The sequence below is a fragment of the Desmodus rotundus genome, chromosome 12 (genome assembly GCF_022682495.2).
Source record: "Desmodus rotundus isolate HL8 chromosome 12, HLdesRot8A.1, whole genome shotgun sequence".
Classification (NCBI taxonomy): Eukaryota; Metazoa; Chordata; class Mammalia; order Chiroptera; family Phyllostomidae; genus Desmodus; species Desmodus rotundus.
The window spans coordinates 32,778,456-32,806,306 of NC_071398.1; the positions used below are offsets into that span (position 1 = coordinate 32,778,456).

Here is a 27,851-nt window from a genome sequence, read left to right on the forward strand (position 1 = left end):
CTGAAGGGCCTACTAGCTCTCTAGGACAAAGGCAGAACACCCAGCAGAGGGGAGCTGCAGTGATGGGAGAGTCTGCAGGCTGAACAACAGCAAAGAGTGTGACCCAGGAAGGGAGAAAAGTGAAACCAATCCTTCCAACCACCCCCTCCCATTGCACAGACAGGACACCAGCAGAAATAACCTGACCGGTTTAAAGCCAGCAGAAGATTTTTTTTTTCCCTTTTTTTTTTCTTTCCCCCTGAATTCCTTCTTCCTCTCTCTTTTTTTTTCTTCATTCCTTCTTCCTCCCATCCTTTACCATTTTTATGTCTTCTTCCTGCCTTCTTTTATCTATTTCTATGTTTTAATTTTTGTTAAAATTCCTTCTTATCTTGCCTCCAATCTTTCTTTATTCCTTCTTCCCTCCTTCCTTCCTTTCCTCCTTTTCTATTTCCTTTTTCCCTCCTTCCCATCTTTGTTTTTTTTTTTCTTTTCTTTCTTCCCCCCTTTCTCTTTTTCCCACAGGTGAGACAACAAAACCTGGAGTGCTGAAAAGACTAGAGTTAGACCGCGTTAAACACATAAAGGTCAGCTCAAGACCAGTGAGCACAGGAGATTAAGGAGACAGCACCACCGAATCCCATTGGCATTCTACCATAGAAGTTCATACCATAAACCCAGGGAGTCAGAATAGAGCAATTTAAGAAGCAGAGGCCAACAGAATAGCCTCACAAACAATGGGAAGACAAAGAAACAATTCCCAAATGAAAGGAAAGGAGGAAGTCTCAGAAAGAATACTAACCGAAAAAGAGGCAAGTCAACTATCAGATACTGAGTTCAAAGCAATGGTCATCAGGAAGCTCACTGAGCTCTCTGAGCTCAAAGAGAACTACCAGAAACTACAAGGAAACTACAATGAACTCACTGCAAACTATATCAACATGAAAAAGAAAATAGAAACTATCAACAAGAGCCAAGAGGAAATGAAGAATACAATTTCTGAATTGAAGAACACAGTAGAAGGAATGAAAAGCAGACTTGATGAAGCAGAGGATTGGATCAGCAGGCTGGAGGACAAAGTAGAAAAAAACACCCAGAAAGAGCAAGAAAAGGAAAAGAGGCTCAGAAAGAATGAAGAGGTAATAAGGGAAACACAGGACAACATGAAACGTAACAATATCCGTATAATAGGAATACCAGAAGGAGAAGAAGAAGAGCAAGGGATAGAAAACCTGTTTGAAAAAGTAATGATGGAAAATTTCCCTAATCTGAGGAGAGAAAAAGTCACCCAAATCCAGGAAACAGAGAGAGTCCCAAGCAAGAGGAACCCAAAGAGACCCACTGTAAGGCACATCATAATTAAAATGGCAAATTTCCAAGACAAAGAGAGGATCTTAAAGGCAGCAAGGGAGAAACAGGAAGTAACATACAAGGGAGCCCCAATAAGGTTAGCAACTGACTTCTCAATGGAAACGCTCCAAGCCAGAAGAGAATGGCAAAAAATATTCCAAGTAATGAGAAGCCAGAGGCCTGCAACCAAGACTACTTTACCAAGCAAGGCTCTCAATCAAGATAGAAGACCAAATAAAGAGTTTCCCAGACAAAAGAAGTCTAAAAGAATACAGCTCCACCAAACCAGCTCTGCAAGAGATGCTAAAGGGACTGCTTTAAGGAAAGGAAGGAAAAGAGAAAGACAGAGGAACACAGGTAGGAAATAATGGCAATGAATAACTACCTATGGATAATAACCTTAAACGTAAATGGATTAAATGCTCCATCAAAAGACATAGAACAGCTGAATGGATAAGAAAACATGACCCACACATATGCTGCCTACAAGAGACCCATCTCAGGACAAAAGACTCACACAGACTGAAAGTGAAGGGCTGGAAACAAATTTTCCAAGCAAACGGACAGGAAAAAAAAGCAGGGGTAGCAATACTCATATCAGACAAAATAGACTTCCAAAGAAGGGCCATAAAGAGAGACCCAGAAGGTCACTTCATAATACTCAAAGGAAGACTCCACCAAGAAGACATAAACATTGTAAATATATATGCACCCAACATAGGAGCACCCAAATACATAAAGAAAATCTTGGAGGATTTCAAGAAAGATATTGACAGCAACACAATTATAGTAGGGGACTTTAACACCCCACTATCAAAAATGGACAGGTCTTCCAAACACAAGATCAACAAAGATATTGTGTCACTTAACAATACCCTAGAGGAAATAGACTTAACTGATATATACAGAGCTTTTCATCCCAAAGAAGCAAAATACACTTTCTTTTCAAGTGTACATGGAACTTTTTCAAAGATAGACCACATGATAGGACACAAAGCAAGCCTCAACAAATTCAAGAAAATTGAAATCATATCAAGCATTTTCTCTGACCACAAGGGGCTGAAACTAGAAACCAACCCCAAGGGTAAAAACCCAAAACACTCAAAATCATGGAGACTGAATAGCATGCTATTAAACAATGAGTGGGTCAAGAACGAGATTAGGGAAGAAATCAAAAACTTCCTGGAAACAAATGAAAATGAACTCACAACAATCCAAAACGTATGGGACACAGCAAAGGCAGTCCTGAGAGGGAAGTTCATAGCAATACAGGCCTACCTTAAGAAGTTAGAAACAGTTCAAACAAACAACCTAACCCTATGCCTACAAGAACTGGAGGAACAACAACAAAGACAGCCCAGAGCAAGCAGAAGGAAGGAAATAACCAAGATCAGAGCACAGTTAAATGACATAGAGACTAAAAGCACAATTGTAAGGATCAATGAATCCAGGAGCTGGTTCTTTGAAAAGATAAACAAAATCGACAAGCCTTTAAGTAGGCTCATCACGAAGAAAAGAGAGAGGATCCAAATAAACAGAATTAGAAATGAAAGTGGAGAGATTACAACTGATACGACAGACATACAAAGGATCGTAAGAAATTACTATGAAGAACTGTATGCTAAGAAATTTGAAAACCTAGATGAAATGGACACATTTCGAGAAAAATATAATCTTCCAAAACTGAATGAAGAAGAAGCAGAAAACCTGAACAGACCCATATCAGCAAAGGAAATTGAAGCAGTCATCAAAAAACTCCCATCACACAAAAGCCCTGGACCAGATGGTTTCACAGGAGATTTCTACAAAGCATTTAAGGAAGAGCTAACCCCTATCCTTCACAGACTATTCGAAAAAATCCAAACTGATGGAAGACTCCCAAACTCTTTTTATGAAGCCAACATCATCCTAATCCCAAAACCAGATAAAGACACAACGAAGAAAGAAAACTTCAGGCCAATATCGCTGATGAACATAGACGCTAAAATTCTCAACAAAATATTAGCAAACCGCATCCAGCAATATATTAAAAAGATCATCCACCATGACCAAGTGGGATTCATCCCAGGGATGCAAGGATGGTACAATATTCGCAAATCAATAAACATAATACATCACATCAACAACAGCAAAGACAAAAATCACATGATCATCTCAATAGATGCGGAAAAAGCGTTCGATAAGATACAGCATCCATTTCTGATAAAAACACTCACCAAAGTGGGAATAAAGGGAGCATTCCTCAACATAATAAAGGCCATATATGAGAGACCTACAGCCAACATCACACTCAATGGACAAAAACTTAGAGCTTTCCCACTAAGATCAGGAACAAGACAAGGATGCCCTCTCTCACCACTCCTATTCAACATAGTATTGGCAGTCCTAGCCACAGCAAAGAGACAAGAAAAAGCAATAAAAGGCATCCAAATTGGAAAGGAGGAAATGAAACTGTCACTGTTTGCAGACGACATGATAGTGTACATGGAAAACCCTATAGACGGCACTAAAAAACTACTCGACCTAATAAATGAATTTGGCAAAACAGTTGGATACAGAGTCAATACCCAGAAATCAAAGGCATTCCTGTACACCAGCAACGAAACTGCAGAAACAGAAATCAGGAAAAGAATCCCATTCGATATAGCAACAAGAAAAATAAAGTACCTAGGAATAAACCTAACCAAGGAGGTAAAAGACCTGTACTCAGAAAACTACACAACACTGAAGAAAGAAATTAAGGAAGATACAAACAAATGGAAGCATGTACCATGTTCATGGATTGGAAGAATTAACATCATCAAAATGGCCATACTACCCAAAGCAATTTATAGATTCAATGCAATCCCTATTAGAGTACCCATGACATATTTCACAGATATAAACAAACATTGCAGAAATTCATATGGAACCATAAACCACCCCGAATACCTGCAGCAATTTTGAGAAAGAAGAACAAAGCAGGAGGGATCACAATACCTGATATCAAACTGTATGACAAGGCCACTGTAATCAAAACAGCCTGGTACTGGCATAAAAACAGGCACATAGACCAATGGAACAGAATAGAGAGCCCAGAAATAAACTCAAGTCTATACGATCAATTAATATTTGACAAAGGAGGCAGGAGCATAAAATGGAGCAAAAACAGCCTCTTCAACAGATGGTGTTGGGAGATCTGGACAGCTATGTGCAAAAAAATGAAACTCGATCACCAACTTACGCCATACACGAAAATAAACTCAAGATGGATAAGAGACTTAAATATAAGTCGTAATACCATAAAAGTCCTCGAGGAAAACATTGGCAGGAAAATCTCGGACATTCCACGCAGCAACATCCTCACAGACATGTCCCCTAAAGCAAGGGACATAAAGGAAAGAATAAACAAATGGGACCTCATCAAAATAAAAAGCTTCTGCATGGCTAAAGAAAACAGCACCAAATTACAAAGAGAACCAACAGTATGGGAAAACATATTTGCCAATGATACCTCAGACAAGGGCCTGATCTCCAAAATATATAAAGAACTCACACGACTCCACTCCAGGAAGACAAACAACCCAGTTAAAAGATGGGCAAGGGACTTGAACAGACACTTCTCCAGGGAAGACATACAGAGGGCCCAGAGACATATGAAAAGATGCTCAGCATCACTAGCCATCAGAGAGATGCAAATTAAAACCACAATGAGGTATCATCTCACACCAGTCAGAATGGCCAGCATAAACAAATCCACAAACAAATGTTGGAGAGGATGTGGAGAAAAGGGAACCCTAGTGCACTGTTGGTGGGAATGCAGACTGGTGAGGCCACTGTGGAAAACAATATGGAATTTCCTCAGAAAACTAAAAATGGAACTGCCCTTGGACCCAGTAATTTCGCTGCTGGGATTATACCCTAAGAACACTGAAACACCAATCCAAAGAATCTGTGCACCCCAATGTTCATAGCAGCACAATTTACAATAGCCAAGTACTGGAAGCAACCGAAGTGCCCATCAGCAAACGAGTGGATCCAAAAACTATGGTATATTTACACATGGAATTCTACGCAGCAGAGAGAAAGAAGGAGCTTATACCCTTTGCAACAGCATGGATGAAACTGGAGAGCATTATGCTAAGTGAAATAAGCCCGGAAGTGAGGGACAAATACCATATGATCTCACCTTTAACTGGAACATAAGCAATAGAAGAAAAAAGCAAACAAAATATAACCAGAGACATTGAAGTTAAGAACAATCTAACAATAGCCGGGGGGGGGGGGGGGGGCGGGGACAGTGGGTAGAGGGGATTACAGGAACTATTATAAAGGACACATGGACAAAACCTAGGGGGAGGGTGGAGAGGGGGGAGGGAGGTGGGTTCACCTGGGGTGGGGTGGAGGGATGGGGAGAAAAGGCATACAACTGTAATTGAATAACAATAAAAAAAAAAGAAAAGAAAAAAAAAAGAAATAAGGTTGAGGATGAAGTTTGGTCCTCAAAAAAAAAAAAAAAAAAAATACATGTGACAGTGACAATAGTAAAAGATGGGGGAAAACAACAATCAAGTATTCTGTGCTCATAATGTTCTACTTAAAAAAATTAAAACTAGAAATAACAAACTATGGATAATGTATGTGGCACAGATAAAAAATTAAATACAAGGCAAATTGACACATTTTAATATTGAGAGTATAGATAATACTTTTACAGTAACTCATTTGTATGCATTAATAAGACTAAATACCAGTTCCAATTCTTTTGGATAAAAGAATTTCTGTTCTATGAAAAACTGCTGATGAGAATACAGAAAAATATAAGCCCTTTCTTTAAAAAAATTTTTTTAATTGATTTTTAGAGGAAGAGAAAGAGAGAAACAACAATCAGCTGCTCCACCCATCTATGCACTCATTGGCTAATTCTTGTATGTACTCTGACCAGGGACAGAAACTGCTACATTGGCATATTGGGTTGATGCTCCAGTCAATGGAGCTACTCGGCCAATGCTACACCCTTTCTTTAATCAGGTAAAAATACATAAATATGAAAAATCATAAATGCAATTACCCCTTTTCAGAGAACTAGCTGTAATTAAATGGAAAATGTCATGTAAATCACTGGAGTTATTCTTACTTAGTCTGATTGGGCAGTTTTTTAAACAGCCTTGCTTTTGTGGATGGAAAAGGGGCAATATAATAAATCTAACCAGCCTTGGCTGGTGTGTTTCAGTGGATTGAGTGCCAGCCTGTGAACCAAAGGGTGGCCAGTTTGATTCCCAGTCAGGGTACATGCCTGGATTGCAGGCCAGGTCCCAAGTAGGGGGTGTGCAAAAGGCAGCCACACATTGATGTTTCTCTCCCTCTCTTTCTCCCTCCCTTCCCCTCTCTCTACGAATAAATAAATAAAATCTTAAAAGAAAAAAAAAGAAAGCTAAGAACATGCAACTAATAATACTATACCCAGCAAGGCTATCGTTTATATTTGAAGACCAAATGAAGAGCTTCCAGACCAAAAAAAAGCCCAAAATAAAGAAGTTCATTATCACCAAACTAGCACTGCAAGAAATCTTACAGGGCCTTCTTTAAGAAGAAGAAATAGAGAGAAAAACATAAGTACAATAAAAAGATGGCAATAAATAAGTACCTATCTATAATAACCTTAAATTTAGGATTTAAGGTTAGATGGATTAAATGTTCGAATCAAAAGACATATGGTAGCTGAAAGGATAAAAAAAAATGACCAATATATATGCTGTCTACAAGGACCCACCTCAGAACAGAAGACTTCCAAAAGCTGAGAGTAAAGGTATGGAGGAAAATATTCCACACAAGGTCACTGTAATCAAAACATCCTAGTACTGGCATATGAACAGGCTTACATAGATCAATGGAACAGAACAGAAAGCCCAGAAATAAACCCATCCCTTTATGACCAATTGATATTTCACAAAGGAGGTGAGAGCATACAATGGAACAAAGACAGTCTCTTCAATAAATGGTGTTGCAAAAACTGGACTGGCACATGCAAAAAGGAAACTAGACCAACAACTTACACTATACACAAGAATAAACTCAAAATAAATAAAAAACTTAAATGTAAGTTATAAAACCATAAAAATTCTAGAAGAAAACAAAGGCAGTAAAATCTCAGATATGTCACATAGCAGTATTTTTGCTGAATTATCTACTAGGGCAAGAAGAAAATAAACAAATGGGAATACATCAAATTAAAAAGTTTCTGCACAGCTAAAGAAACCATCAGCAAGATGAAAAGGGAAACTACTATATGGGAGAACACATTCACCAATGATACATCTCATAAGGGTTTAGTCTCCAAAATATACAAAGAACTAATACAGCTCAACACCAGTAAGACAAATAATCCAATTACAATAAAAAATGGGCAAAGGACCTAAATAGACACTTCTCCACAGAGGACACACAGATGACCAATAGACATATGAAAAAATGCTCAACATTACTAGTCATCAGAGAGATGCAAATTAAAACCACAATGAAATATTCCCTCACACCTGTCAGAATGGCCACCATCAATAAGTCAACAAACAAGTGTTCAGGAGTATATGGATTAAAGGGAACTCTAGAGAGCACTGTTGGTAGGAATGCAAGCTAACAACCACTGTGAAAAAGAGTATGGAGTATCCTCAAATAATTAAAAATGAAACTTCCTTTTGACCTAGCAGTCCCACTTCTGGCACTATATCCTAAGAATCCTGAAACACCAATACAAAAAAATACATGCACCTCTACATTCAGAGGAGCATTATTTACAGTAGCCATGATCTGGAAACATCCTAAATACCCACCTGTAGATGAGCAGATAAACAAGCTGTGGCACATTTACACAATGGAATACTATGCAGCAGTAAACAAGAAGGAACTCTTATCTTTTGTGACAGCATGAATGGACCTGGAGAATATTATGTTAAGTGAAATAAGCAAGTGAAAGAAAAATACCACATGATCTCACTTACATGTGGAATCTAATGAACAAAATAAACTAATTAATAAAATAGAAACAGAAGCATAGATAAAAGGAACATATAGGCAGGTGTTGAAGGGGAGAAGGGGAACTGCATGAGAGATGGTGAAGAGATTAGCCAAAGAACATATATGCATGATCCATGGACATGGAAAACAATATGGGGATTAACCAAGGGAGGGGAGGGCATGGGGCTGAGTGGAGGTGGGTAAAGGCAGAGAAAGGGAGAAAAACTGTAACACCATAAACAAACAAAAAAAGGTATGGGATATACATTTGGCTTGAAGATTGCTATATGCATTTCAATTCTGAGGACAGTGTACAAAGATCTGAAAATAACAAAACCTGACATCCGAGGACTGTACTTCTGAGAACAAATTTTAATCACATCTTGTATAAGGCCAAATCAAACAATTCTCACATTATAGTCATGGTCGTTTTTCTTATTTCACTCAGAAAATAGCAACAATAGAAGAACATGCCGTTCACCACACTGTTCACCTCTCTCCACCACACTGACTAACCTACCTGCATTGATAAACACATTGTTTTTTTTCTTTTATTCTCTCTTGTTTCGTGGATCCTCTGTCTTTCATCCATCCCCACCTCAAGGACACTGCACTTACAATTATGTCCTCTCTACTGTATCAATTTTTCTCACCTGTAGAGTCATTCCCATGAACACACAAACATGCTCTAAAATTTCCTATCATAAAATACATTACTTCTGACCCATATTGCCCAGCTTTTCTTCATACATAATTCCTCCGAAGAATTGTCTTACACTCACTCTTATCACTGCCTCACTTACCCTTCTCTCATAAAGTCACTCTAGTCATGTTTTCACCCTGACTCCACTAAAACCACTCTTGACAAGGTCACCAGCATTCTCCATCTTGCCAATTCTCAGTCCTCATTCTCTATTTCTCCCACTTTGAAATATTTTCTTTTGCTTTTAATTTATATTAGTGGCTGTTCCTTCTCCATCTCCATTGCTGCCCCCTCTTTCAAAAATCTAAAAGTTGGAGTGCACCATAAATCAATCCTTAGGCCGCTACTTACAGTTATCTGCTTTCTCCTATCTTTATGCCTTCCTTAGACACATGAATTTAAATTCCAATTGTAAAGACACTAGTTGTACATCACACCATAATCTCTCCCTGAGCTCCAGGAATACATATTCAGCTGCCTACTCAACATCTCAAACTGGAGGAATAGACATTTCAAACTTAAAATATCAACTCTCCTTTCATCACCACCTCTAACACCTCCTTTAAAAAAATTTTTTTAGGGTTCCCTTTTCTCCGCATCCTCTCCAACATTTGTTTGTGGATTTGTTTATGTTGGCCACTCTAACCGGTGTGAGATGATACCTCATTGTGGTTTTAATTTGCATCTCTCTGATGGCCAGTGATGCTGACCATCTTTTCATATGTCTCTGGGCCCTCTGTATGTCTTCCTTGGAGAAGTGTCTGTTCAAGTCCCTTGCCCATCTTTTAATTGGGTTGTTTGTCTTCCTGGAGTGGAGTCGTGTGAGTTCTTTATATATTTTGGAGATCAGGCCCTTGTCTGAGGTATCATTGGCAAATATGTTTTCCCATACTGTTGGTTCTCTTTGTATTTTAAAATATAACCAGAGACACTGAAGTTAAGTACAATCTAACAATAGCCAGGGGGGAGTGGGGAGGGGACAGTGAGGAGAGGGGTTTTCAGGAACTACTATAAAGGACACATGGACAAAATCAAGGGGGAGGGTGGAGGTGGGGGAGGGAGGTGGTTTCAGCTGGGGTGGGGTGGAGGGATGGGGAGAAAAGGCATACAACTGTAATTCAATAACAATAAAAATTAAAAAAAAATTCTAGAGGCCAAAAAAAAAATGAAAATGTTAAATGGAAAAAAAAAATTTTAATTTGATTTTAGAGCGTGAGAGTGATGGAGAGAGAAACATCAATTTTTGTTATTCCACTTATTTATGCACTCATTAGTTGATTCTTGTATGTTCTCTCTGACTGTGGATCAAACCCACATCCTTGGTATATCTGGACAACACTCTAACCAACTGAGGTACCTGGCTAGGGCTTGTTTTTTCTTTTTTTTAACAGCTTCTTACTACCTCCTATTATTTCTTTCTTATCCAAACCACCATTACTTCTAGTCTGAACAGCTGAAAGTGCTTCTAAAATGGTCCCTCCTCCTTTGTCAACCAAAGGGCTCATTTTGGAAGCATGTACCATGCTCATGGATTGGAAGAATTAACATCATCAAAATGGCCATACTACCCAAAGCAATTTATAGATTCAATGCAATCCCTATTAGAGTACCCATGACATATTTCACAGATATAGGACAAACATTTCAGAAATTTATATGGAACAATAAACGACCCCGAATAGCTGCAGCAATTTTGAGAAAGAAGAACAAAGCAGGAGGGATCACAATACCTGATATCAAACTGTATGACAAGGCCACTGTAATCAAAACAGCCTGGTATTGGCATAAAAACAGGCACATAGACCAATGGAACAGAACAGAGAGCCCAGAAATAAACCCAAGTCTTTACAGTCAATTAATATTTGACAAAGGATGCAGGAGCATAAAATGGAGCAAAAACAGCCTCTTCAACAGATGGTGTTGGGAGATCTGGACAGCTACGTGCAAAAAAATGAAACTCGATCACCAACTTACGCCATACACGAAAATAAACTCAAGATGGATAAAAGACTTAAATATAAGTCGTAACACCATAAAAGTCCTCGAGGAAAACATTGGCAGGAAAATCTCGGACATTCCACGCAGCAACGTCCTCACAGACACATCCCCTAAAGCAAGGGACATAAAGGAAAGAATAAACAAGTGGGACCTCATCAAAATAAAAAGCTTCTGCATGGCTAAAGAAAACAGCATTAAAATGAAAAGAGAACCAACAGTATGGGAAAACATATTTGCCAATGATACCTCAGACAAGGGCCTGATCTCCAAAATATATAAAGAATTCACACGACTCCACTTCAGGAAGACAAACAACCCAATTAAGAAATGGGCAAAGGACTTGAACAGAAACTTCTCCAAGGAAGACATACAGAGGGCCCAGAGACATATGAAAAGATGCTCAGCATCACTAGCCATCAGAGAGATGCAAATTAAAACCACAATGAGGTATCATCTCACACCAGTCAGAGTGGCCAACATAAACAAATCCACAAACAAATGTTGGAGAGGATGTGGAGAAAAGGGAACCCTAGTGCACTGTTGGTGGGAATGCAGACTGGTGAGGCCACTGTGGAAAACAGTATGGACTTTCCTCAGAAAACTAAAAATGGAACTGCCCTTTGTCCCAGTAATTTCGCTGCTGGGATTATACCCTAAGAACCCTGAAACACCAATCCAAAAGAACCTGTGCACCCCAATGTTCATAGCAGCACAATTTACAATAGCCAAGTACTGGAAGCAACCTAAGTGCCCAGCAGCAAACGAGTGGATCTAAAAACTATGGTATATTTACACAATGGAATTCTATGCAGCAGAGAGAAAGAAGGAGCTTATACCCTTTGCAACAGCATGGATGGAACTGGAGAGCATTATGTTAAGTGAAATAAGCCAGACGGTGAGGGACAAATACCATATGATCTCACCTTTAACTGGAACATAATAAATAGGATAAAAAAAAAAGGAAACAAAGTATAACCAGAGACATTGAAGTTAAGAACAATCTAACAATGGACAGAGGGGAGTGGGGAGGGGACAGTGAGGAGAGGGGATTACAGGAACTACTATAAAGGACACATGGACAAAATCAAGGGGCAGGGTGTAAGTGGGGGAGGGATGGGGGTTTGACTGGGGTGGGGTGGAGGGATGGTGAGAAAAGCCCCACAACTGTAATTGAATAACAATAAAAAATTAAAAATTTAAAAAAGGGCTCATTTTTATTTTTTTAATATATTTTATTGATTATGTTATTATAGTTGTCTGATTTTCCTCCTCTTTATTCCCCTCCGCCCTACATACCCTTCCCACCTGCATTCCCTCCCCCATAGTTCATATCCATGGTCATACATATAAGTTCTTCGGCTTCCCCATTTCCCATACTATTCTTAACCTCCCCGTCTATTTTGTACTTATTCCTGGTACATTTTCTCCCATTCTGCCCTTCCCTCCCTCCCCTCTGATAATCCTCCGTGTGATATCCGTTTCCCTGGTTCTGTTCCTATTCTAGTTGTTTGCTTAGTTTTGTTTTTGGGTATTCTTTTAGGTTCATTGTTGATAGCTGTGAGTTTGTTGTCATTTTACTGTTCATATTTTTTATCTTCTTCTTTTTCTTAGATAAGTCCCAAAGGGTTCATTTTAGAACATAAAGCAGACTATAGCTTTCAATTTCTCTTAATGATTATATCATCTGGCCCTTGACTAACTCTGACCTCATCTCTTATTACTTTTCCTTCCCTTCCCCACCCCTCTTTCTAACCATAATAGTTTTCTTTTTTTTTTTTTCATAATAGTTTTCTTGTTAGTCCTCAAACATATAAAGCTAACTTCCTCCTTAAGCCTTTTCTATCTTCGTGGAATGTTCTTCCTTTAGAAAGTCACATAGCTTGAGTCTTACTTCATGTCTCTCCTCATATATTACCTCCTCAAAAGAGCATTTCCTGACTTTGAGCCAAGATGGAGATGTAGGTAGACACACTGTGCCTCTTCACACAACCAAAAGGACAACAACAATTTAAAAACAAAAAACAACCAGAATTGACAGAAAATCCAACTATATGGAAATCTGACAACCAAGGAGATAAAGAACAAACATTCATCGAGACTGGTAGGAGAGGCGGAGATGACATGAGGCAAAGCAGCGGCTGGCGTACCCAGCAAGGTGGCAGATTGTGGAGCAGGGTGGGCAGCAGCTGGGAGACCGGAGGACAGACCATGCAACCCAGAGTTCCAGTGTGGGGAAATAAAGCCTCAAACCACTGATTAAAAGCACTGTGGGGGTTGAGGCATCAGTGGGAGAGACTCCCAGGCTCACAGGAGAGTTTGTTCAGGAGACCCACAGGGTCCTAGAACGTACAGGGGCCCACCCACTCGGGAATCAGCACCAGGGGGACCCAATTTGATTGTGGGTAGCAGAGAAAGTGACTGAAAACTGGCAGAGAGCAGAACAAGCACCATTGTTCCCTCGGACCCCTCCCCCACATACTGCATTACAGGGCAGTAACAAGCTTCATCCTGCTCTGGTGAATACCTAAGGCTCCACCGATTAACATAACAGGTGTGCCAAGACAAAAAAAAAAAAAAAAAAAAGGCCCAAACGAAAGAACAGATCAAAGCTCCAGAAAAAACATAACTAAGCAATGAAGAGATAGCTAACCTATCAGATGCACAGTTCAAAACTCTGGTAATCAGGATGGTCACAGAATTGGTTGAATTTGGTCACAAATTAGAAGAAAAAACAAAGACTATGCTAAGAGAAACAAAGGAAAACATACAGGGAAACAATAGTGATGACAAGGAAACTGGAACTCAAATCAATGGTGTGGACCAGAAGGAAGAAAGAAATATCCAACCAGAAAAGAATGAAGAAACAAGAATTCAAAAAAATGAGGACAGGCTTAGGAACCTCCAGGACATCTTGAAACGATCCAACATCAAAATTGTAGGGGTACCAGAAAGAGAAGAGGAAGAGCAAAAAATTGAAAACTTATTTGAACAAATAATGAAGGAGAACTTCCCCAGTCTGGCAAAGGAAATAGACTTCCAGCAAGTCCAGGAAGCTCAGAGAGTCCCAAAGAAGCTGGACCCAAGGAGGAACACACCAAGGCACATCATAATTACATTATTCAAGATTACACAGAAGGAGAGAATCTTAGAAGCAGCAAGAGAAAAGGACACAGTTACCTACAAAGGAGTTCCCATAAGACTGTCAGCTGATTTCTCCAAAGAGACCTTACAGGCAAGAAGGGGCTGGAAAGAAGTATTCCAAGTCATGAAAGGCAAGGACCTACAACCAAGATTGCTCTATCCAGCAAAGCCTTAATTTAGAATGGAAGGGCAGATAAAGTGCTTCTTGGATAAGGTAAAGTTAAAGGAGTTCATCATCACCAAGCCCTTATTATATGAAATGTTAAAGGGATTTATCTAAGAAAAAGAAGATAAAAAATATGAACAGTAAAAATGACAGCAAACTCACAGTTATTAATAAACACACCTAAAACAAAAACAAAAGCAAACTAAGCAAACAACTAGAACAGGAACAGAACCACAGAAATGGAGATCACATGGAGGGTTATCAATGTGGGAGGGGGAGAGAGGCGGGAAAGGTACAGAGAATAAGTAGCATAAATGGTAGGTAGAAAATAGACAGGGGGAGGCAGAAGAATAGTATAGGAAATGTAGAAGCCAAAGAACTTATATGTATGACTCATGGACATGAACTATAGGAGGGGAATGTGGGAGGGAGGGGGTGTGCAGGACGGAGGGAGTGAAGGGGGGAAAATGGGACAACTGTAACAGCATAATCAATACAATATATTAAAAAAAATAGCAGATGCAAAAAAAAAAAAAAAAAAGCATTTCCTGTCCTGGCTAGTGTGGCTCAGTGAGTTGAGCATTGGCCTGTGAACCAAAGGGTTGCTGCTTCAATTCCCAGTCTAGGGCACATGCCTGGGTTGCGGGCCAGATCTCCAAAAGGAGACAAGCAAGAGGCAACCAAACACTGATGTTTCTCTCCCTTTTTCCCTCCATTTACCTACCTCTAAAAGTAAATAAATAAAATCATTAAAAAAAAACCCTTTCCTCATTTGTATACTTTTCTGTATACATTTCATACTTCAATAAAACTTACTTAAAGGAAGAAAAAAACAGAAGAAGAAAAAAATGAATGTTTTTGAGATGTCTGTCTTTGAGTCAACAATTGTTATTTTGGCTAAAGATTTCCTAACTAAAGTGGTATTATCATAACCACTTGGAACCCCTTTATTTCATTCCTTTTTTTAAGTATTAATAGTTGTAAATGTCATTTAAATACATAAATGTGAATAAAAAATAAAGTAGGATTGGGAAAAAATGTTTTTCATTCCTTTGGTAGAAAGTAAGCCAAAAAATATATATTATAAACAGTGTGGGCACTTAAATGGCCCTATTGTTACAAAATAAGAAATTTTATCCTAAAATGAGATTCCTCAGCAGGCCAAAATGACAACACATATATGTCTCTATTTAAAGGAATTTAAGGATATTTTTTAAACAAGAGTTTCAAAGAGAGATGAAAATAGAGGTAGAAGCTACACCAAGGGATCATTCTCCCTACAGTCTATCATGTTCATGTTTCTTCCTGATGTGAAGGTATGTGTGTGTGTGTATAGAGATATGTATGTGTACGTATATACACATGTGTGCATATTTACACGTATACGTACATGTGTACAGGTGTGTGTATACATATATGCGTGTATATGTGCGCACACATGTGTGTGTGCATCCATATATGAGGGGGGACCCCAAAAAACCAAAAATGTATTTATAAAAAACTGTGTATTTATTCCTACATGTTTAAACTTCAGTCATCTTCAAAGTACTCTCCATTTGATGCAATACACCTATTGAGACTTTTTTCTGCTGCTCAAAACAGTTTTTGAACTCATCAATTTTGATGCCTTTTAGTGCTTCTGCTGTTTTTTGTTTCACCTCTTCCACATTGGCAACATGCTTCCCTTTGAGGTCTTATTTTTATCCAGGGAAACAAAAAAAAAGTTGCTCACGGCTTGACTGGGTGAATAGGGAGGGTGGGGCATTGGGCTTATGCTGATTTTTAGTCAAAAACTGCTGAACATGAAGCATGGTGTGAGCAGGTACACTCATAAATCACCCATCATGAAATGGGCAAACACGTTGAGTCTTCAAAAAATTCAGTGAAGGCAAATGCAACCTCTCATAACAACCCATCTAGGATACAGATGGGTTCCTAGAACACTCACCTAGCGGGGGGGGGAAGCCTGTACTCCAAGGCACCCACCCTCCAGAAGATAATTCCGATTTTTGGGGTCCCTGCTCATATATGCACAAATAAGAATGATATACTGGATCCACAGATCTATCTTCTAGAGTGTTGACCTAAAAATAAAAGGCCAATGTAAGAAGCAAGTAGCATTTATTTAAGAAACAAAAGAATAGCTTTTTTGGATGCACTGATTCAGACAGAAACCCAAAGAGTGTGAAGGCAAAGGATATGTATGAGAGAGAAGAGCACAAATACATCAATAGAAGGAAGGAATTTCTATTGGTTCACATAAGCTGAAATAGTCATGCTCAATATAAAGTTTATTCTTAATTTTCAGTCATAATGTCTGTTTCTTTGTTAACTTTGTAAACAGTTGTTTAGAATACAAGGCTGCTTTAGGCCCAGTCCAAAGGTGATTTTGCCCAGCATTAACATTCCGAAGGTTTGAGGGGTAAGATGTCCAAAGCAGTTCCTCTGGGATGGCAGCTCTGACACCATTTTGAAGTGGCTCTGTTCATATTATTTTATGTAAGAGTAAATTCATATAAAACTTTTATTGCTGATAAAACATATAGTATTGCAATGTCAAGCATATTCTTCTCTGTAGTATTTTATTTCCCATTTAAAAATCTATGAGAAAAGTTAAGGGGAAAAAACCTCCCTTACCATAACTAAAATGGCTTTCCCATCCTACACCATTCTCTATTCCCTTACTCTGCTTATTTTCCTTTTCCTTTTTTAAAATCCTTACCTGTGGAGATGCTTAGACAGGAAGTGAGAGAGAAACATCAGTCAGTTGTCTCCCCATACACACCCAACTGAGGATCAAACCCACAACCTTTTGGTGTACAGGATGATGCTCCAACCAACTGGGCCACCTGGCCAGGGATACTCTGCTTACTTTTATTCACAGCACTTTCTTATTACCTGACATTATATTTTCTGTTTATTTACAGTTACTATGTTTCTCTTATTACAAGATAAATTCAATGGAGACAGGGGCTCTATTGGTTTTGTACTACTGTATCAATAGTGTCTAACCGAGGGCACCACTCAGAGGGCGGTCGGTCTGTCTATCTATAAATGCAAGAAAAGAAAGCAACTGAATCCAAATATACATAGAATGGTTATAAACAGAAAACAAAGAGAGCACCTCTCTATACCTTATCCCCTTTTTTCAAAGGGAAGGAAAATTGGAGAGAACAACATCAACAAAAAGAGTGGTAAATGACATAAGAAGTAGTACTATCAGTATCCCCAGCGAAGATGTTAATTTGCTCCCCAGGTCTCAGACCTTTTCTCTTCAGGCCATGTGCCTTTAAAAAGAGGACTTTCATAGTAGCTCCTATAGAAGCTACTATAAAGGACACAAGGACAAAATCAAGGGGGAGGGTAGAGGTGGGGGAGGGAGGTGGGACTGGCTGGGGTGGGGTGGAGGGATGGGGAGAAAATACAGACAATTGTAACTGAATAAAAAAATAAATCAATAAAATAAAAATAAAAATAAAATGCAGACAACTGTAAAAAAAAGAGGACTTTAAAAAGGGTATGCCTCTTCCCTAAGTAGTTGAGTAGATTCCTCTGGTGATGGCTTCCTCTGCTTGACTGGTTTTTACTCACCTGAATATAATGTTCTTTCTTTTCTCACAACTTTACAGGGCTCTTTTCCTTGTTCCAATAAGGAAATCACATCTGGTTTAGCAATGAAGCATCCTAGTTAGAAGAAAAAAATGTAAGGTGACATAAAAATAAAAACTAAATTCAAAATTACTTTGATTTAGTCTTGGTTATATTTGACTATCAGTCAAATGGTAATTGATAAAGCCTTTAGAACAAAAAAGGACCAGACAGTTTAAAAATATACACATTAAGGTTACATAATAAACAGAAGGAAAGGGTCTTATTTTAGTTTATATTTCATACAAGTACTTCTTCTTGAGTCTATAGTAGTTGAAGGCACAGAATGCCCGGGTTCAAATCCTGCCTCTGCCACATCCCAGTTAGACAAGTTACCTCCTTTATTTTCCTCATCAGAAAATAGGAATAATAATAGTATCTCTTTTACACAGTTGTTTTGAAGGTTAAATTAATTTATACCTATATCTACGCATTGCCTACAATGTATATACTAAATGCTATGTATATTTTATTAGCTATTATTTATTGTTATTGCTATTTTGCCAAAAGAAAACCAAGAAGTTTCCTGAGGCATTTATTGTTATTTCTTAGGATACTCATACAATATTAAATGCAAAGTTCTTTAATATTTAACTTTCAGTCATAAAAGTAGGTAAAAGTAAATCTGTTTAATACAAAAGCAACGTATTCTCTTGATCTGTAAAAAACTGTAAATTGATCCAACTTACCACTACAAAAATTATCTGTTCTTTTGATAGCCAGAGAAAAACCAAGAATCAAAGTGTAGCTATTTTCCTGAAAGGTATACCAACAAATAACAACATACTTATAGCAATTCTAAGTTCAAACACAAAGTGAAACCTGATTTCTTTGACACTGATAAGGCTATAAATCACCCAGATTTCAAATCCAGCCCTTGCATGATTAAAAAAGGCCTGAAGCCACTTAAGGATGGGAAAGATGAAACACTTAGTGAAGGTGCTCACTTCCAAACAAGTAAAGCTCAAACCATTCCCTTGAGAACAGGGGGCAGAAACTTAGATGATTTCTTGAAAAATACCACTGATCAAGTCCTTTGCCCATTTTTTAATTGGGTTGTTTGTTTTCCTGGAGTGGAGTAGTGTGAGTTCTTTATATATTTTGGAGATCAGACCCTTGTCTGAGGTATCATTGGCAAATATGTTTTCCCATACTGTTGGTTCTCTTTTCATTTTAATGCTATTTTCTTTAGCCATACAGAAGCTTTTTATTTTGATGAGGTCCCATTTGTTTATTCTTTCCTTTATGTCCCTTGCTTTAGGGGACATGTTTGTGAGGATGTTGCTGCGTATAATGTCTGAGATTTTCTTGCCAATGTTTTCCTCTAGGACTTTTATGGTGTTATGACTTATATTTAAGTCTTTTATCCACCTTAAATTTATTTTTGTGTATGGTGTAAGTTGTTCAATGAGTTTCATTTTTTTGCATGTAGCTGTCCAGATCTCCCAACACCATCTGCTGGGATTATACCCTAAGAACCCTGAAACACCAATCCAAAAGAACCTATGCACCCAATGTTCATAGCAGCACAATTTACAATAGCCAAGTACTGGAAGCAACCTAAGTGCCCATCAGCAAATGAGTGGATCCAAAAACTATGGTACATTTACACAATGGAATTCTACGTAGCAGACAGAAAAGAGCTTATACCCTTTGCAACAGCATGGATGGAACTGGAGAGCATTATGCTAAGTGAAATAAGCCAGGCGGTGAGGGACAAATACCATATGATCTCACCTTTAACTGGAACATAATCAACAAAAGAAAAAAGCAAACAAAATATAACCAGAGACATTGAAGTTAAGAACAATCTAACAATAGCCAGAGGGGAGTGGGGAAGGGATAGTGGGGAGAGGGGTTTTCAGGAACTACTATAAAGTACACATGGACAGAACCAAGGGGGAGGGTGAAGGTGGGGGAAGGAGGTGGGTTTGGCTGGGGTGGGATGGAGGGGTGGGGAGAAAATACAGACAACTGTAATTGAACAACAATTAAAAAAAAAGAAAGAAAGAAAAATACCACTGAAACTTTCAGAGAAGAAAGCTGACATTACGGAGAACAGTCTCTACTACCACAGACAGATAACCTTACCCAATGAGACCAAGTTGCTGTAGTTTTCTAACATCACGTCTCTGTACAAGTCCCTCTGTTGCAAGTCTAGATATTCCCACTCTTCCTGAGAGAAGACTATGGACACATCACTGAATATCACTGATCCCTGAAATAACAAACCACATAAAACAATTAAAATTAAAGAAAATTTGTTTTAAGATGGAAGGAGAAAGGATGGAAGAAATACTGGAGGAAATGGACTAAGCAAGCAAACAGGCTTGAGCTGGAAGCCTATAACATAATGAGTTAGAAAATGATTGTGCCGGAAGAAGCAGGCCTGTGTGTTTTTGAAGGATCCTGTTGCTACAGATACAACCTCCCATATACTCTGGCATATCTTAACTATTCAAACATGTCTGGGAAAGAAAAAAAAAAAACAACCAGTTTTCCAGTTAAATGAAATATTGTACATAAGCCTTCTGCCTGCTATACGTCCCACTCATGAATTTTCAAGAATGTGAGTTGTTCTACTTTTTCTCCCTAAGAACAGACTTAAAAAAAAAAAAAGTCCCCTATAATATCTGTTAGGAAAGGATCTAAACACAATTAACTCATTTCTTCCAAGTTCACTGCTGAATCTGATCATATCATAAGCATTTTGCCACTAATGACAGATTCTTCAATAAACAAAATAAAATTGGTTGTATAATTGTGCAATGGATATATGAGAATACACTCTTCCCTATCTAAATATTTTTGGTCTATACAAAATATTCAATGTCCTCAATTTTGAGGGTCTACAACTATTTATGTATCTACACAATCTTCTTACCTCCTATCATTTTCCATTCCCTCATTGTATGCATTCTTTGATCCTGAGTTAGAGGATCCTGACATAGATTCTGGATACTGGTCATCCAGAATCACAAAGATGTCTTCCAGATAACCACATCTTGTTCAACTACAAATTGAATCCTATTCTTGGTATACAAATCTTAGGGATTCCCAGAGTAGATTCCTGATCTCCGCATGCAAGACCCAACCACATTCCTACCCAGTCATAAATGCCTCACAAAGTATAAGATCTCAGCATATATTGAGGCTAAGGTCAACCCATAGCAAATCTTATCTCATATACATGGAAAACTCAAAGTATGGAAAAGTTCAGTTTTCCCATGAGTAGTCAGATGTGCCCATCCTCTCAGCAACTCACTAGACATGGTCAAACATCCCCTTCAAGGGATTTCATTTCCATTCCATTGTATCTCTTAGCAGAAGAATGAGCACACATAGGTGATGGAGAATGTTTGTTCAATGAATACAGGAACAATGACTGGAAAAAAGAGGACTCATACAATAGGCATTGCACTATTTAGCCATATCCCTCACTGGATTTAGAGGAACTGGGAGAAGGTTCTTAGATAGGTAGGAAGTTTCTGGATAAGGAAATGTTCACAGGACCTTAATATAACAGTATAACCAGAAGAGAAAAAAAAAGTAACTTACATGGGCCATAGTTTAGAAATTCAAGAACTGGTCAGTGGTCCTTGGGGTTTACTTGCCTGGAGAACCAGAGTTCACAGAAGTCAGAGCTAGGAAGAGGAAAAGGAAGCCATGAGATCAGATAAGCCTCAAAACTCTCTAAATGACTCATTAATATGTTTTTTCCCCGTTTAATTTCCCCAACATAAACACACATACACAAGGATTTGAGAGAGTCTGAACAAATCTAATCCCTACATGTAAATTCCAAGGGTGGTAAGGGATCACATCCTCTAAAGCAGAATCTCTTTCAAAGCCTTGCAGGCCTGCTTTGCTCCATTTAATACAAAGTGAAATTCTAAGATACAAGTATGTTTACTACTTGTTGTTGAGTGAAGAATGCTGCTAACAACAGTTGTGGGTAGTGTGATCTTATATTGTGGGATATATACACACATGTATGTGCATAATAATCACTAAAAGCTAACTTTAGAAAATATTCAAGATAGGCAGTCTTTAGAAAATAAAATGGACATCATGACTACATTTGTAAAGTACACATATACAAGCATAAAGAGGCACTAACAGGCATCAACAGATAAGAAAAATCTGCAAAAACTGCTTATTTCCACATGGTAATCTTTTTATTTATTAATTTTAGAGAGAAAGAGGAAGGAAGAGAGAGAGAGAGAAAGAAACATCAATTTGTCACTCCATCTATACATTCATTGATTGACTCTTGTATGTGCCCTGACAGGGGACTGAACCTTCAGCCTTTGTGCTTCAGGATGATGCTCTAACCAACTGAGCTACCTGGCCAGGGCCTCCACTCTATAATCTTAATTTTCTTTTTGCTTACATTATTTTTTATATGTCCATATATACTCTTAAAACATATTTTTACAATTTTGCAAATAGGAAATTTTCTTCAAATAGGTGAAAAAGACTCGCTTTTTTAAAGTCCTTTGAACTTGGAGGAAAAAAAGCTATGTTTTTATTTCGGCTCCCAATATGTGATCCAACTAATAATTTTTAGGTTTATTCATGTATGTTGGAGTTTTGCCTAAAAAAGAATGTTTGAACATCCCCAACTAATGCCTTATGTCACTGCTGTTGCCTCTCATAACTTTCTGATCTTGCTTCTGAACCATTAATTTTAGCCATGTGATAGCTTCCAAAGAGCTACTGAATCTTCTTGCTCTGTTGGTCTCACTTTGCATTAACATTATGAGAAGAAAAACTGTGAGGCATAAGGCTTATCATATAAAATCCATTTACTTCCAAAGAAATCCCATGGGTTTGTTTTTTGGGCTTTCGGGGGGGGGGAGGGATAGAGTTATTATTACTTTAAAAAATTTTTTTCAATTAGAGTTGACATTCAATATTATTTTACATTAGTTTCAGGTGTACAGCATAGTGGTTAGATATTATATAATTTAAGAAGTTGTCTCCCCAGTAAGTCTAGTACCCACCTGGCACCATACATAGTTATTACATTATTAACTATATTCCCTATGCTGTACTTTACATCCCATGATTATTTTGTGACTGCCAATTTGTACTTTTTAATCCCTTCATCTTTTTCACCCAGACCCCAACATGGGTTTCATATTATTTGGTCAAAATCTGACAATATATGCCAAAATCAGATGATATCTCCTTCTCAGGAACTCCCATGCCATGCCATCTGACATTTTTTAATTTGTTATGGTTTTTTGTGGGGGGGCGGGGGTTCCCCAAGAAGCCAGTACACTGACTGACTGATGCTTGTTCAAGTCCCTCAAGTCCTGCAAGCTTCTTGGTCTGACTTCCTTTGGGGAAAGGAAGTCCAGACAAGGCAATGCAGGCTGTAGACAGTGCCCCCTAGACACAGCACCCTGTCAATACAGTCAGTTCAGGATGCTGGTGGTTGCCCCCACCCTCCAAATGGACCAAGAGGTCGCTGTCCTCCTGCAAGAGTTTCTGTTTATCAGCCACTGGATTCTCCAAGCAGTTCCAGCCAACTGAGCTGAAGGAGCAAATCAGTGCCTGGGAAACCCTCAGGGTCTTGAGCTAAAGTCACTTCCTCTTGCCCCTGACTTCTTCAACCGACCTTTATCTTAGCGATTTATCTACCTTGATAAACACTTAGTAAGCAACTTAAGGATAGTAATCATGTCTTTTTAATCACTGTATTTACCCCAAGTACTAGCACCGGATCTGGTATATTGTATGTTATACATGTCTGATAATTCAACCTAGAAATTCCATCTCTAGGAATTTATCCTTAGGAAACATTTGTAAAAGTACACAGACATATGTAAGGAAGTTCATCAAGGAATAATTTATAACCAAAAGTCAGAATACCTAATACAGGCAACAAATCTAAATAATATTCCTCTATATGATGGCATATTACACAGTATTGATAATGATGACACTGGTTCATATTAATGAAAGAAATACATCCAAAATAAATTGCCAAGTACAACAGGCAGACTAAAACTATGCACAATGCTGGGAGGAGGTTGACTCTCATTTGTAAAGAACACAGGTTGTTGTCAGGATCCAGGACATGAATCATAGCTCTGACAATTACCAACTAGCATTTTGGACATTTACTTAATTTTCAGTGCTTCTGTTTCCACCTACATAAACTATGGGAAGAATAATAACAGTATCTATCTTATGGGGATGTTGTGGATATTAAGTAATATAATACATATAAAATACATACAGCCCTGGCCGGGTACATCAGTTGGTTAGAGTGTCGTCCTGATATACCAAGGTTGTGAGTTGGATCCCTGGTCAAAGCATATACAAGAATCAACCACTAAAAGACAAATAGAAACAAACAAAGAACCAACCACTGAATATATAAATAAGTAGAGGAACAAATCAGTGTTTCTTTTCTCTTTCTCTCCCTTCCTCTCTGTCTAAAATCAATCAATAAAAAAATTTTTAAATAAACTACATATAATACTTAAAATGGTTTATTAGTAGTACTTAATAATATAAAAAATTACATGACCCCTTATTTATTAAAGATAATAATTTTTAATTTACAGGTTTAAAAATTTTTTATGTTATCTTTAGTAACTTTGTATAGTAATTTTAATACTAGGATACCCATCTCTTTTTTCTTATACTAAACTTGTTGAGATTTTCAAGGCTGCTCATTTTTAGTACAATAACTTTTAGAATCAGGCTTGGAATGTAATTTTTCTTAATAATATTAGCAAAAAAACGCACAAAAGTCAAGAAACAGAGCAAGGCCTCCCTTGTTCTCCATCCCTCGCAGCTTCAAGAGACACCATCTGGCATCATTAAACTCAAGAAACTTGATTTGATAAGGTGTCATGCTGAACACAAAAATGTTTGACCAAGTTCTTCTGTATAACATGTCTGAATATTTATCACTACTACCACTTTTTTCTTGTCATTATAAATCTGTACTTAGAAGTAACCTTGGACCACTAAAAAACTCTCTAATTCTGAAGGGATATCTTACTTGTGAATCTGTTGCCCTAAGGTATAAATTCTTGAAAGACTTTTCAAATTAGAGGGGAATGGTTTCACTCCCTTTTACTCTGTACAGGCATAGAAATATAATAAATTCTATGATTGCACTGGATTCCTTTTTCTAAGTGTTGGACAGTCTTTATCTCCTTAAATAATCATTTTTTGTGATTCTAGTTTGCAAAGTAAACATGTACACAAGTGCACAGAAAAATATTTAGAAAAACAAACAAAAATATTAATATTCATTAACTCTGGATGGTGGGGCTATGGGTAATTTAATTGTTCTTCTTTATTAGTTCTTAGGTCTTTGCAATTTTCCTTCTAAAATAAACCTGTATTAATTTTCTCATCAGAAACAAACATTAAACTATTTCCATACAAATAAAATAAAAAACAGAGTTGGGGAGGAGTATCTTCCAGTTGTTTAAAGAAATGTGAGTCTACAGGCCCATGACATGAATGGAGTGTGACTTGTTTAATAATTTCCTACTGTTAAACAATAATTTATATAAAATTATTTCAAAGAATATTCTCAGATACTACTAGTCTTTGATTCTAGGCCAGTGGATCTGAATATTTCTGGGTCATGTTTGATGACCTCATTACATTATAGACTTCTTCCCAGAAAAATGGCACATTAAAAAATATATGCAGCAATTTTACATATAATTTCGAGGAGTTTCTGGTTCCCTGGAAGCCCCAAACAGATTTAAGTTACCTATCGTGAAGAATTCCTGTTCTAGACCATTAGAGCATCTCATTTTTTTAAACTAGGAAATACCCAACACAATTAGCTTGATATTTTCATTTTTCCTGATCCACTGGAGCAGATGGGGAATTGCCCCAAATCATTATATAACAACAAACAGCTAATGTTTATTAAGTACTTAGGAACAAGTATCAGTCACTGTTCTAAGAGCTTTAAACAGAGTTATAAAAATAAAGTAATGGAATTATCTGCCAAATGAATATGTGCAGATAGGCACTAGGGAGGGGTCCTAGATATCAACTCAAAAGCCATTTAAGCAAATGTTGCCATGCCCTAAACCATAAAAATGCATTTCACAGAACACGAGGAAATACCCTCTAGCCTTGCTCTTAACTTTTAAATGGGCAATAGAAATTCATTCCTTCTCCTTCTCCTCAGAGGCCTTCTCTTAAAATTTGATAGGACTGAGGAAGTAGGGAATCTTAAGACAACAGGCTTTTCTCGCAGCCCAGCCCAGCCTGGCTAAATCAGGGCACATCACAACCACGCCTACCCCCACCATCCACCATACACACAAATCCAGAGTGTAGTAAGAAGGAAAGTCCAAGTCACGGATGTGCGGTAATGGAAACTTCATAGCAATTGCATGCAGGGAACTCCGTGGTACTGAGACCTGCAGCTGGACCCCTCGGAGCTTTACGTATGTGAGTATGTGTGGGTCCGCGGCTACCCGAGGATGAAGTGCAGTGGAATTTTGCCCAGGGCCAGCCTCAGGGGCACGTTCAGTTCCAACATTCTTATCCCAAGATGGGGTCTTTTTGCCGGAAATCTTTTCACGGGCGCCCAGGTATCTGACTAGGGGACAATTTCTCTGAGGCTGGGCTCCTGGGGCGAGAAGGCAGAGATTAAGCTGTGATGCTGAGGGCCGTAGTCACACAAGCCCCTGCCACCTTCCATCACACAAGAAGCTCTGAACCCAATTCCGTGACACAAACACCTGCTCCCACTAAACATGGCCTCACGACCGCACATAGTGCTGATGCCATACCTGCCTCCCCCACCCCCCAGTTACACCACCGAGGTTCTCACGCACACTTGGACCTGAAATGCGGAGCTCCCAACGCTCTGTGGTGGTGCCTCGCCTTTCCCCTCAACATCCTCTGGCCGCAATGCCTTTCCTACGGCAGGCCGGAACCAACGCTCTGTGCCAGGACTGCTCACCTGGGTATGCGAACCCGTTACACACCGCTACCCAGTACCAAGGAGGGCGCCACAGCCCCAGGGGCCTAATGGGCCACACGCAGGGTTTGCTGGGAGCTCGGGTTGCAAGCACTAAGCGCGCAGGCGTGACCAGCCTCAGGGGGTGGAGCATCAGTTGCGCCCAAGGACTGAGAGAACCGGGTAATCCTGTAGCCTTCCAGAGAAGGCAGGGATCCGACCTCTTTGTCCTAAGTATGGGACGGTATTGAGAGATTTGTTTTCCTTTGCAAACCGTGAGTGTGAATCGCTCAGTGTGTGCCTGAGAAACAGCCCACCTGGTTGTGTAATGAGTATGTGCACTTTCTATATGTCCTTGTGGAACTGTAACAGGTGGCTATCTGGATGACTAATGTGACTCAGAGCCTCACTCTCCACAATGCTGAAATAGAGAAAAGAATGTTGCATCTAGAAGTATAAATGTTACTGAAGGATTTGATGGGAAATCTGATTTTTCTGGATAATTATGTATTTGTTTTACATTTAATGTCAGGTTTATCGTGGAGAAAAATGTAAACAAGCATAACTTTGAAAATTTGTTTTCAAAGGGTATTCCTGCTGTGGAGTAGTTGATTTTCTTCTGCCCCAGATTCCCATGGCTTTCCTTCCTTCTTAGTATTGAGGGGATTTTGTTGGGAAGATTGAAGAAGTCCTAGACTAAGAGAAAAAAATTTTTTTTACATAAAAAGAAGCAGTATGGCTGTGAAACCTGAAAGGTTGGTGTTGGTGCTGCCTGTCACTACCATAGCCAATAAACAGAGACAGGGATTGAATTTTTTTTCTTACTTATTTTATTGTTGTTCAGTTAGGGATTGAATCTTTAGAGGCACTTTATTCAGATGGCCAGCGATCTGAGAAGATGGTGGGTTATG

The 27,851-nt window shown here is 38.5% G+C and overlaps 1 protein-coding gene across 1 annotated transcript in view; it reads right to left on the reverse strand.

Moving 5' to 3' along the window:
- LOC112320147 (zinc finger protein 420) overlaps window positions 1–27,035 on the reverse strand; it is a 109,020-nt gene extending 81,985 nt beyond the window's left edge. The window contains exons 1-4 of the mRNA XM_045185566.3: window positions 26,944–27,035; window positions 21,537–21,622; window positions 20,070–20,196; window positions 17,922–18,014 (exon numbers count right to left, since the gene is read on the reverse strand). Coding sequence (XP_045041501.2) covers window positions 17,922–18,014; window positions 20,070–20,196; window positions 21,537–21,545 — 229 coding nt within the window. The 5' untranslated portion in view covers window positions 21,546–21,622; window positions 26,944–27,035. The remainder of the gene's footprint in view (window positions 1–17,921; window positions 18,015–20,069; window positions 20,197–21,536; window positions 21,623–26,943) is intronic.
- Window positions 27,036–27,851: the final 816 nt, after the last annotated feature.